Raw genomic sequence first — 12,234 nt, forward strand, 5'->3', positions numbered from 1 at the left:
GGGGGGGCAGAGGGAAGTTTTCAACCCTATGTGCCCCTACAGACCCAAATAATGGTGCAAAGTCCCAAATCCCAAATGGCACAAAACTTTAATTCCCAAATCTCTGCCCCAAAGAGTGCAAAGCCTCAAATTGCAAACCCCAAATTTCTGTCCGAAACACTACAACCCTCTCGAATCTTAAACCCCAAATGGTGGCAACCCCCAAATTTAAACCCCAAACCCCACCCCAATGGTGCTGCCTCCCTGGGAGGTCCCTGTGCCTGGGGGTGCCCCCCCCATCCCCAGTCCTTGGGGTACCACCATCAACCCCAAATTGCTGGCGTGAGAGAAATCAGTCCCATATTGGGGGGGGGGAGGAAACACAGGGGGTTTGGAGGTGCTTGGGGGTTCTCCCTGTCCTGGGTTAAATCTTGCTGTGGCACTGAGGTGTCTCCCCAGCAGCCCCCCAAAGAAAGGCACTTTCTTTGTAGTGTCTGGGGGGGCTGGAGGCATTTCCCGCAGACAGCAGGAGGGAGGGAAGGTCCCTGGAGATGCCGGGGCTCGAGAATGTGGGAATGCGGCTGGAGCAGCTGCCTGCAGGAATTTCCCCACATACAGACCTTCCTGAGCTGAGGCAGCTGGAAGGAAAACCCAGGAGGAGTTTGGGGGAGTGTTAACTCTTCCAGGACTGGCAGGTTCCTCCCCCTTGCATCGCCTCCTGCCACCCCCAAAGTGTCCCCTCTGAAGCACCTCCTGCTGTCCCCCAGTCTCCACCATCCCCCTCCTGCATCTCCAGTGTCCCATCTATCTCCTCCTGCACTCCACATCCCATCCAGCATCTTCCCTGCATCCCCTCCTGTGCCTTCAGTATCCCTGCCTCTATCTCCAGTATCCCTTGTTGCACCTCTAGTATCCCGCCCTTGCACTTCCAGTATCCCCCCTCCATCTCCAGTATCCCCCCTCCATCTCCAACATCCCACTCCTGCATTTCCAGTATCCCACACACCTTCAGTATCCCCCTTCTGCCTCCAGTAACCCCTCCATCCCCAGCATCCCCCCACTCCATCCCCAGTATCCTGCTCCATCTCCAGCAGCCAGAAACCCCCATCACACCCTCTCCCTGCTGGCACCCCAGGACCCCCCACCCAGGACCCCCTTGGCACAGCACAGTCCCAAAGCCAAGATGAGGATTCCCCATGATCCAACCATTCCCACAGCCTCTGGCACATGGGATCCCCAAAAACCTGCTTCCCTGCCCGACCCGGGTGCCACCAGGCCACTCCTCATCCCCATCCTGGCACAGGGATGCTCCAGTGTCTCCATGGGGAGACTTTTGGCACTGCTGGGATAATCCCACTGGTGTCAGGAGTCAGGACTGGATCTGTCCCTTGGCAGCTGGTTGTGGAGGAGGCCGGGAGCCAGGACACCACACACCCGGAGTGTGCTTGGCATGTGGGTGACCCCCTGACCCCGGCTCGCTGCGACCCACCAGCTCAGCACCACCTGTGGGCTGTCACCCACGGGCTCAGTGTCACTCGTGGGCTCATTATCACCCATGGACTGACTCACTGTCACCCCTGGCTGTCACCTGTGGCCATCACCCATGGGCTCACTGTCACCTGTGAACTCACTGTCACCCATGGGCTCACTGTCACCCATGGCTGTCACCCAGGGGCTGTCACCCATGGGCCCACTGTGACCCCTGGGCCCGCTGTGACCCATGGGCTCACCATGACTCGTGCATTCACCATCACCCCGGGTGTGCCATGGCCCGGCCCTCCCTGGGATGCAGGAGCTGTTCAGCTTTGATACCCTCCAAATCCGGGTGACCCACGGCACAGGGACAGGCACAGGGACAGCCCCACGGCACAGGGACAGCCCCACGGCACAGGGACAGCCCCACAGCACAGGGACAGTCCCACAGCCATGCCCAGGGGGATGTCTGAGGTGCCTCCCCTTGCAGCCCTGCTGGGGTGACACTGGGGCCCCCCCACCTCCCCCTGCCCATCCCCATCCCCATCGTGGACGGGCGATGCCCCAAGCCCCAGATGAGACCCTCGGGGCCCTCCCGCCGTGTCCCCCCCGCCGTCATCCCCGTGACCATGCACAGGGCAAGGCAGGAGATGCCCCCCCAATGCTGAGGGGGCTCCCTGACCCCCCCTCGGGACCCCCTGCCTGCTCCCCATCACAAAGGGGCTTTCTGGGCCGCTCTGTAAGCGGAGAAGGCGCGAGGGGATGGGGACGGGGACGGGCGGGGAGGCGGCGGCGGGGGAAGGTTTGGGGGATAAAAGGCTGATTCTCATTTCAAGGCCATTTTGGGAGGCTGGGGAGGGGAGGGGGGAAGGGAAGAGGGGGGGACCCTTTCAAAATATACAAAGAGGGGGGAAGCTGGTGAATGGTTCAGTGGTGATGTGGAAAAATGACCCCCCCGACCCTTTTCCTTCCCCATCCCTCAGCTCCAGCTGGGACACAGCCCCCACTGTCCCCCCGTCCCCCACGTGGGGATTGGAGCTGTGAAACAGCAACAAAAAAAAAGAGGAAAATAGTTGAAAATCGGTCACATTCCAGAGCGATTAGAGCCAGTCCTGGGTCCTCGTTACCAGCCAATTAAAAACAGGGATAACCCCTTCCCTGCCGGAGCCCGTCCCTCTGGGGACCCCCTGGGAGCCCCCAGACCCTGGAGGAAGGGGAACCAGGGGATCCCCTAGTGCCCAACTCAGGGTGTTCACGACAGGATTTCCACTCCTCTTCCGCACAGGCATCGATCCGGCTGCACTGCTTCCCCTGGGAAGGGGGAAAAGTGCTGCTGGAGGAGTCCTGGCTGGGGCTGGGTTGGGGCTGCATGTCCCGGTGTGGCACAGCCGGGTGGGAGTTGTGTGTCCCAGGATTGCATGTCCTAGTGTGTCATGTCCTGGTGTTGTGTCCCAGTATCGTACGGGATATCCCAGGATTGCACATCCCAGCATTCCATATCCTAATGTTGCAGATCCCGGCATTCCATGTCCTGCTGTTGCAGATCCCAGCATTCCACCTCCCATTGTTGCACATCCTGGTGTCACGTGTCCCAGGACTGCACGCCCTCGTGTTCCATGTCCCAGTGCTGCACATCCCAGCATCACCTGTCCCAGCATTGTTTCTCCTGGAGTTTTGTGTCCCAGGATTCCACGTCCCAGTGTTGTATGTCAACGTGTCCAAGCACCACGTATCCCAGGACTGCACATTCCGGTGTTGCATGACCCAGCATCACTCATCCCAGTGTTGTGTGTCCCGGCACCGCGTATCCAGGTGAGTGTGTCGTGGCCTGGGATTGCACATCCCAGTGCTGCATGTCCTGGTGTTGTGTGTCCCAGCATGGCATGTCCCAGGGTTCCACATCCTGGTGTCACATGTCCCAGCAGTGCCTTGGAGTGGCCTGTCCCAGGATGGTGTGTCCCAGCTCTCCATGTCCCGGCATCACATGTCCCAGGACTGCGTATCCCAGAATCACACATCCTGGCATTCCATGTCCTGATACTGCATATCCCAGCACTGTTTGTCATGGGCCTCATCTCCCAGGATTCCCTGGCCCAGCACTGTGTGTCCCAGTGCTGTCTCGAGTCCACGGAAGATGCAATTTTTGAGGGAAATGGGTGTTCCAAGTTGGATGCACTACATCCACCTGTCCCAGGATCACCCATCCCAGATTTACTGCCTATCCTGGTGCTCTATCTCCAGGCTCTGCAACTCATCCCAATGCTGCACATCCCATCATTAATCCCAATGCTGCCTGTCCCAGCACAGGCTCCTCTCTGCTGGGATCAAAGCCTCAGGTTTGGCACCCACCAGCCTCATTTTAGGAGAAAAAAGGTCTGTTTGGGACCATTTTTCCAGGTAAAACATTACCCGGAGGCTCTGGGCAGGAGCCTCTTCACTGCCTTTCCATTTGCCCGCAGGTGATCCAACAGGAACCACCATGGAGAAGATCCAGGGGATCCCAGCACCCGGGTGCTTCATCCCCACCCCAAAACCCCCACAGATGAGCTGGAAAGCACCTGCAAAGATTCCCACTGCTATCCATCAGCATCCATCCCTCCCATGCCATCTCCCTCCCAGGACAGGACTTGGGGGATGGTGACCCCCAGGTGCCCATCCTCGTGCCATTCCCTTTTCCAGCCCAAATTCCCAGGGCTTTGCAAAGTCCCCCAAGTCCCCCAGCGCTCCCAGGCAGTCCCCACATTCCCAGCCTGCTTACACAGAGGTGGGATAACCAACAGCCCTTCCCCCTCCCGCCTCTGCTCCAGCTCTTTTCCCCAAAATCATGCCAGGGAGACGGGAAAGGCCAAACATCAGGGTGGGAAGTGGGGGTTTGGAGGATGTTTAGTGGAGCCTCCCAAAATTGTGCAGGTGTGGCTGCTGCCCCAAGGCATCCCAAGGTCCTGGCCTTAAACAGTGTCACCAGCTTGTTTGGGAAAAAAACACCCAAATCTGGCTCCATGTGTCACAGGGGGATGGGATTTTTGAGGGAAGTGGGGATTTTGGGCTCAATGTGTCATCCAACCCTGTAAAACTTTGTGCTTGGGAGCACAAAGGTGCAAAAACCCCAAATCTGCCCTGGCAGGAGCATCTGGGGCTGCACCCCACGATGCTGTGGAGGGAGGGGAGAGCCCCAAACAGGGGGAAAAAAGGGGGAAGGGGGAAGGGGAGGGAGGGGGAAAGGAAAAAAGGGGAGGAAACATGGGAAAATGGGGAGAAAAGGGGAAAAGGGGGAAAATGAGGAGAAGGGAAGGGGTAAAGGGAGAAAAAGAGGGGAGAAGCAAAGGGAAATAGGGGGGAAACAGAGGAAATGGGGAAAAGGAGGAAAAAAGGGTGGGAAAAGGGTGAAAAAAGGAAAAAGGGGAAAATGGGGAAGAAAGTGTGGGGGGGAGGAAAACGGGAGGGAGGAAAAGGGGGAGGGAAAAGGGGAGAGGAAAGGGGAAAAAGGAAAAAAGGGGGGAAATGTGGGAAAAGCGAAAGGGGGAAAAAGGGGGAAACTGGGGGAAATAAAGGGCATAAGGAAGGGAGAAAAGGGAAAAATGGGGGAATGTGGGAAAGGGAAGGGAAAGGGGGGGGAAAAAGAGAGGAAAAAGGAGGAAAAAGGTCCTTTTCAATGGCACTCATGGGACATGGAAAGAGAGTCCACTTAGGGAGTCACAAAAGGAAAGGGAAGGTGTTGGGGATACACCAGTCGTGGGGATTCGTGTCCCTTGGAGCTGGAAACGGAGCAGGAAGGGGAGAGAAAGGGAAAGTCCTAAGGGACCCAACCTGTCACCCTCCTGAGCCAGGATGGGGTGTCCTTCATACCCCAACAAATCACCCCAATGTCAAAAAACAGGGAGAAAACCCAGGAGCATCCCAGCCCCACGGGGCCCGTCGCCCATCCTGCAACCCCCCACTGCGTTCCGCTTCCCTGGGATAATTGGGAAGGGAGAAATCCCAATTACAACTGGATTTACAGCCCAAGGAACGAGCCATAAATCTTCCCCCCCCCACTCCCTCCCTGCAGCCGCTTCCCAGCCAAATAATCTCCTCCAGATGTTGCCCATGAACACCAGGACAACAAATGCAAGCCAGGAGACCCTTGGGGGGTCTCCTGCATCCCCACATCCCAAGGAGAACCCCAAAAATTCCTGATGGGGTTATTTTCCCATCAGGATTTAGGGTTTTTCAAGGGTGATATGGGGGTGATGCAGGACACATCACTATGTCCTTGTCCCGCATTTTTTGGGTGACAGCAGCCAGACAAAGGGTGTTCCAAGCAGGGACAATGATTTTAGGGTGGGAATGAGAGCTTGTGACACCTCAACAATAGATGCTCATCCATTCCCGTGACACAGCCCAGACCCACGGACACCAGGTGGGAAATGCCAACGGGGCTGCGACAGGAAGGTGGAAAAAGTGGCCAGGAGATGAAAAATAAGCCAAAAAAAATCTCAGTTTGGGATGAGCTCAGAGTGGTGGCACTTATCCAACCTCATCTCTAGCCACAGACCCTGCTTCCCCACCCCAGGGATTTCAGTGGCATCTGCTGAAGAGCTTGGCCCCGGCTCCACAGAGGAAGGCGAGAGAGGGAACTTGGGATGAGAAGGGTGGGAGGAAGTGGGATGATGCTGGAGGGATGCCAGGACACCGGCAGAGCTGGCTCCTGGGATGCAGACTCAGCCCAGAGTGACCCTGGCACAGGAACACTCCGAGGATCCTCCACACATGGATGCCCTGAGCATCCCTTGCCATGAGCACCCAGGGCATCCTTCACCCATGGATACCCTGAGCATCCCATGTACACCCCAAGCACCCCTCACCTATGGATGCCCTCAGCATGCCCCTCCCCATGGACACCCCAAGCATCCCTCACCATGTCCTGAGCATCCCTCACCCATGGGTGCCCCCAGCACCCCTCACACACACACCAGCCATGGAGCAGGATGGGCTCAGTACCTGCTGGGCTCCCCACTCCCCGCCCCCCCTCCCAGCTCCCCAAACCCCGTGGCCCCGAGTCCCCCCATGGCTTTTGTCTGCAGCTCCCGGCCCCGGCCTCAATGGATCCATTCATCCCGCTGCATCCGCACGGGGGATCCCGGCAAGAACAACAGGCTCAGCCTGCCCCGCCACCAACAATCCCACCGCCCCAAAGCCCCCCCGGCCATCCTGGGCATTGGGGGCCACAGCTGCCATGGGACTCCAGGGGGTCCTGTACCCCCCGGCAGCCCCCATGGGACACCAGCACAGCCAGCACAGCCTGCCGACCTCCCCTGCAGAGACCTCCCCTGCCCTCTGCCGAGGCTCTGGATGGGATCCCCAGGGCTGCGGCATCCCCAGGGCTGCGGGATCCCCGGGGTGAAGGCACAGAGTGACATCGTTGCCAAAAAACACCAGTGCAAACCGTGAAGCCGCACATCACCATCACCCCTCCCCTCCCCCTCCCCCTCGGACCCTCCCCCACACCGTCCCCTTTCCCCCCAAAACCCCGATCCGAGCACAGAGAGAGACGGAACACAACACGATCCCGACCCCCCTTCCCTTATCCCTCCTCTTCCTCCATCCGGGATGCACCCGGCACTTCCCCCCGGGTTCCTCTTCCCTCCCAAGCTCCCGCCAGCGACTTCAAGGAAGGAAAACTAATGAAAAGCAGCTGCTGGGAATTCCAGAAGGATGATGAATGCGCCTCAGTCCCGGAACAATCCCAGGGCTGAGCAGAGGCGCCCCGAGCACTTACTTCATCGCTTTAATTTGGGAATCGTGTTGGAAAAGGGAGGGAGGAGGGAGAACTGGGGGGGGAAGTCCTCCTGTAGGTCTCATTTAGCCCCTACAAACCCCGCCCGCAGGGTAATTAGCCGAAGAGCATAATTAAGGAGCGGGATAAAGGGGCCATTGTGTGCGGCGGCGGGAGAGTCTGGGAGTGGGGAAACTGAGGCACGGGGAGGGCTCAGGGCCGGCAAGGATTGGATTAACCCAGCAGCTGCACAGAGCAACACGGAGAAGCCAAAAAGTGTGAAAAAATCCTTTTTTTCCTTAATATTTTCCAGGTGGGGAAGGAAGGCGGCACTGATGGGGGAGGTAAATCCTAAACAAACCAGCAAATCCCAAACCGGTGCAGGAGGAAGGAAGAACTGCCATAGTCCAGAGACGCAGAGCATCGAATGAGCCCCCCCAAGCCAGAAACCCCCCCCATCCCAACACTTCCATCCGCATCCCAGCACCAAAACCCTCCACGCTCTGACAGAGCTGCCAGCAAGACCCGCCCAGTTTTCGGAGCAACCCTTTTTCCTGCCAAAAATCTGTATTTTAATCATTTTCCTTGGCAGCAGCGCAGTTAAGGATCTATTTTCTTTAGGAGACAGATACGGCTCTGTATCCTCGGGAATTCATCGCAGGAATGGTGCAAAAAAAAAGCCGGAATAAGCCCAGGTTATGGATTTTTCCCTCATTTATTTTGGGATAACAGCCCGCCGAGGCTCATTAATTACATGGAGGTGCATTAATTACACTGGCATGGCGTCGGGAGAGCTGTTTGGATGGAATTCCATGCCTGAGGAAGGGTTGGATTTATTTAAATCCTTGCCTCCAGACTCGAATTCCTGGGGTTAAACTGGTTTATTTTGGGAATAATGCCAATCCTGTGCATGGTCTCAGCTTCGCCTCTGGCAGTGCCGTGCCTGGTTCCCATCCCCTTCCCGAGCTGGATGAGATTCCCATGCTGGGATGAGATTTTACCCCTGTATAGATCCGGCTAATTCTGGGTTTGGGATAAAACCCATCAACTCCACATGATCCTGATGGAATGGATCCAGCGTGGTGGCAATAGGGATTTGCATCCATCCAGTTCATGCACGTCCAGAGTTCTTCCTTTCCATCCCACCTTGGAGACCTTTGTGTTGTTGGGAATGATCCCAAGGAGCCAAACACAGGCTCGGGGGTCCCCAATTCCTGATTCCCCCTGAGGAAAACTGGGCTGAAACGCTGCTCCAAACACCAATGCCATCAGTAGATTCCAACAAATTCCTTCACCGTCTGAGTGGAGCCCCAGAAATACCCCCCAGACAGAAATTGCCAGGGAAGTGATACTGGGGTGGGTGGCCACTTGGCAAATTTCAGGATTCTGTTTGGAAATAACCCAGGAGCAAAGTGAATACACCCAGATGAAGGGCAGGAGCATCCATCTGTTGGTGGGTTGGCACAAGGACGGGCCTTCTCCCAGTCTGGGGTGCAGGAAGGCATTGTGTATCCAGATTCCTAAATATTTCTCAGATTTCCATCAATTTCCCAGATTTCTAAAGACTTTATAGTGAAGAGATGTGAAAGCAGTGCTTCCCTGCCCAGTATTCCAAAAAAGTCCTCCAGTGGTTTGGCTGCCGTCAGATTGAACCCATGGATACATCTGTCCCCAGGATCCATCACCTTCCTGGCCACCTCCTCGGAGCATCTCCTGGCCACAGAGATTATTTGGGGTGTGGGGTTTTTTCCCCCAAAATCTCCCTTTTCCGTGCAGTTTGATCCACAGCTCTTGGCTGCGGGATGTGAGGACGGATGCCACCGCCACTGGGATCCTGCAGATCAGCTCATTTCCTCCAAGGCTGGGGTGAAAAAAGAGGGAAATGGAAGAACAGCTCCCAGTGCAGCCTGTGCCTCCTGCCACCCCGGCGCTCCGCGTGTCCGGGCTTGTCCGCAGCCTCCCGGGATGCAGCCGGGTGGGTTTGGCTCCATGAGCTCGGTGCCCTCGGGCGACACTTCACGTGGGGATGTGGGGATGCTGCACCCGGCTGGATCCAGTGTGGAATTGGAGAGGTGCATCTGCACGGATCTAGCAGAGGATTGGGAAGGCTGTGCCTGGATGTCTCTGGCACAGGATTGGGGTTGGTGTGTCTGGATCGATCTGGTACAAGATGGAGGATTCTGAGCCCAGTTGGATCCAGTATGAGATCAAGAATGTTGTGCCCGGCTGGATTCAATGTGGGATCAGGGATGCTGTGCCCACGTGGATCTGGTATAGGATCAAGGATGCTGAGCCTGGCTGGATCAAGTATGAGATCAAGGATGCTGTGCCCATCAGGATCTGGTTTGGGATTGAGGATGCTGCACTGACTGGATCCGCTGTGGGACTGAGGATGCTGCACCCAAAAGGATCCAGTGTAGGGTCAGTGTAGTGCCTGCCTGGATTCAGTACAGGGTTGAGGACATTCTGTCCTGCCAGATCTAGGATGAGATTGGGGATCATCTACCTATCAGGATCCAGTATGGGATCAAGGATGCTGAGCTTGGCCTGATGCAGTGCAGGACCTCTGTCCTGCCAGAGCCAGCACAGGGTTGCGGATGCTGTGCCTGGCCAAAACCAGAATGGCATCGAGGATGCTGTGCCCAGATGGATCTGATGTGGGACTGGGGACGCTGTGCCCAGCCAGATCCCACCCAGCCTCAGCAGCATGACAACATCCAGGGTTCAGTCCTGGGATCCAGGGCACCTCTGCTCCGGTGGGAGCCCATGGACGAGGGGTTTGTGACCGGCACAGAGCTCGGGTCTCTCAGCACCCGAGGGGTCCGGCAGGGCCTCACCCGGCGGCACCGCAACATTCACCAGCCCCCTCCACTACCCTCAGTTTGCCCCCCCCCCCCCCGATAACCCTCACTCACTTGGCTCTACGAAGAGGCCCCAATCCATCAGGATTCAGCCCCAATCTGCACTTTCCCAACCCCACTCATCCCTCCAAAACATCCGGGAGGCGCTCCAGCCCCTGTTAATTAATCCCCTTTCTGGGATTCATTAAATCATCATTAGTGGCTGCTTGTGATGGATCCCAACACCAATCCCTTCTCATTATCCTGGATTCCTTGCCAGTGTTTGGCATCGTGGCCAGTGGTGCAACATCCCCAAAACCTCATAATCCTAAAAGTGACAAATTGGGAATACAACCTTTATCCAGCCACCGGCCAAACACCGTGATAATTAGCTAATCCACCCTCCCAGTCCCGGGATTTGAGCTCCATGGCCACACCAACCAGTTGCTTCCAGGAAAGCAAAAGTAGGAAAACCCTAAAAATACGGAAAACTCTCCACGCGACACCAGCTGGATTCTGGGATTTCAAACCATTACAAATGCCACAACTGTTGTTATCCCATATATACCCCATATGGGAACGTGGTTTCCTATGGATACTGGGGAAACAATATGTGGAAAAGCATCGCCAGAGCAAGAAATACCCCTGGACAATTGAGGAATGGGCTGTGATGCTCCAGCCCAGGATGCAGTGGGTACCACAGCCAGAGTCCCCATCCCTCCCAGAAGGCTGTGAGGACCCCCCAGGGGGCTGAGAATTCTGTCTGTGTCCCCCCCCATCCCAGGATGGCACCAGGAGGGGAAACTGAGGCAGGGAAGGGCCTCATATACCTCATACAAGGTAGGGAACACCTTATATACCTTTATACACGTAAAACACCTTTATATCCCTAAAATTACTTTAGGGTACTGCCTAGGAACGTGAATGGGCTGGTTTGGGGATCGAGGGACACTGCTGGGGGGGGCGTGTGGGTCCCCCTCTCCATCCCCCCTCCTCCCCCCGAAATTCTCGCTCAATTTGCTTAATCACTTCTCCCCCCGCGGGAGAATGTCGGCCCATTAACGGCTTTAAAACCCTTTTAAATGAGAAAAGCGGCAGCTCAGGGTCAGGTTTCGGGGCGGATCTCCCGGGGTGAGGCCCCCCCAAACTCCCCACCCCTCCCAGGGCCCCCCTCCCACCCCAAAAGGGCTAAGTGAAGGGAATAACCCTAATTTCTCGGGGGGGTTATTTAGCACCAGGTGGTCGTTTTCCTGCGCGACGGGCTGTGAGGCTTGGGGAGGATCTGAGCATCCCCAAAAGGTGGGAGAGGGGTGTTAGGAGGGGGTCTGGGGAGGCACTTACGGTGCGGGCGCCGCCGGGGGAGAGGGCTCCGTTGGCGAGGTAGGGGCTACCCAACTCGGGGAGCATCAGGAAGGGGTAGCCGGGATAGGGGGGGCCCTTAAAAAAACCCCCATCTTGTTGTCGTCTGACCACTGGGGAGAGAAGGAAAGGGGAGGTCAGGAGGCGGGGGGGGGCACCCACGGAGGGAGGCAAGGCAGGGGGCATGGTGGGGCCTGGGGAGGTCCCTCTGGGAACGCCAAAGTCCCTTGGGGTCTCCTTGGTTCTTCGGGGGGGGGGGGTCCCCATTTAGGGGGGGCGGGTAGGTCCTTCTGGGGGTGCCCAGTGCCCAGTGTCCTTCTGGGGGGTCCTTTCTTCTTCTGGGGGAGTTGTCTCCACTTGTAGGGGGTCCTAGGCAGGTCTCTCTGGGGTGCCCAAGTCACTTTGTGGGAGTCCTTGGTACTCCTGGGGGATGGTCCGCACGTGGGGAGGCGGGTGCCCGAATCGATTTGGGGGTCCAAGTCCTTTGAGGGGTGTCCTTGATTTTTCTAGGGAGGTCTCCACTTGGGGGGACCTGGGTAGGTCCCTCTAGGGGTGTCCAAGTCCCTTAGGGATCCTTGGTTTTTCTGGGGGGAAAGGGGGGTGTCCCGACTTGGTAGGGGCCCGGATAGGTCCCTCTCGGGGTGCCCAAGTCTCTCGGGGGTGTCCTTGGTTGTTCTCGGGGAGTCCCAGGTGCTGGGTGGCCGCGGGAGAGGGATCTCGGCTGCACGGGGGGTCCGGGGGGGCAGAGGGTCCCAGTGCTGGTCACTCCCAGAAAGGACCCAGCTGTGGGGGGGGACCGAGCCCGGCTCCTCCGTGGGGCGGGGGGGG

General features: G+C 57.4%; 1 protein-coding gene across 1 annotated transcript in view; it reads right to left on the minus strand.

Annotated features, from left to right (window-relative positions):
* The window catches only part of TCF7L1 (transcription factor 7 like 1), a 17,862-nt gene that overhangs the window by 4,833 nt on the left and 795 nt on the right, over positions 1-12,234 (minus strand). Inside the window, exon 3 of the mRNA XM_027704259.1 lies at positions 11,389-11,519. Within this exon, the coding sequence (XP_027560060.1) occupies positions 11,389-11,519 (131 nt within the window). The remainder of the gene's footprint in view (positions 1-11,388; positions 11,520-12,234) is intronic.

The sequence above is a fragment of the Neopelma chrysocephalum genome, unplaced genomic scaffold (assembly GCF_003984885.1).
Source record: "Neopelma chrysocephalum unplaced genomic scaffold, ASM398488v2 Primary Assembly neopelma1_262, whole genome shotgun sequence".
NCBI classification, from domain to species: domain Eukaryota; kingdom Metazoa; phylum Chordata; class Aves; order Passeriformes; family Pipridae; genus Neopelma; species Neopelma chrysocephalum.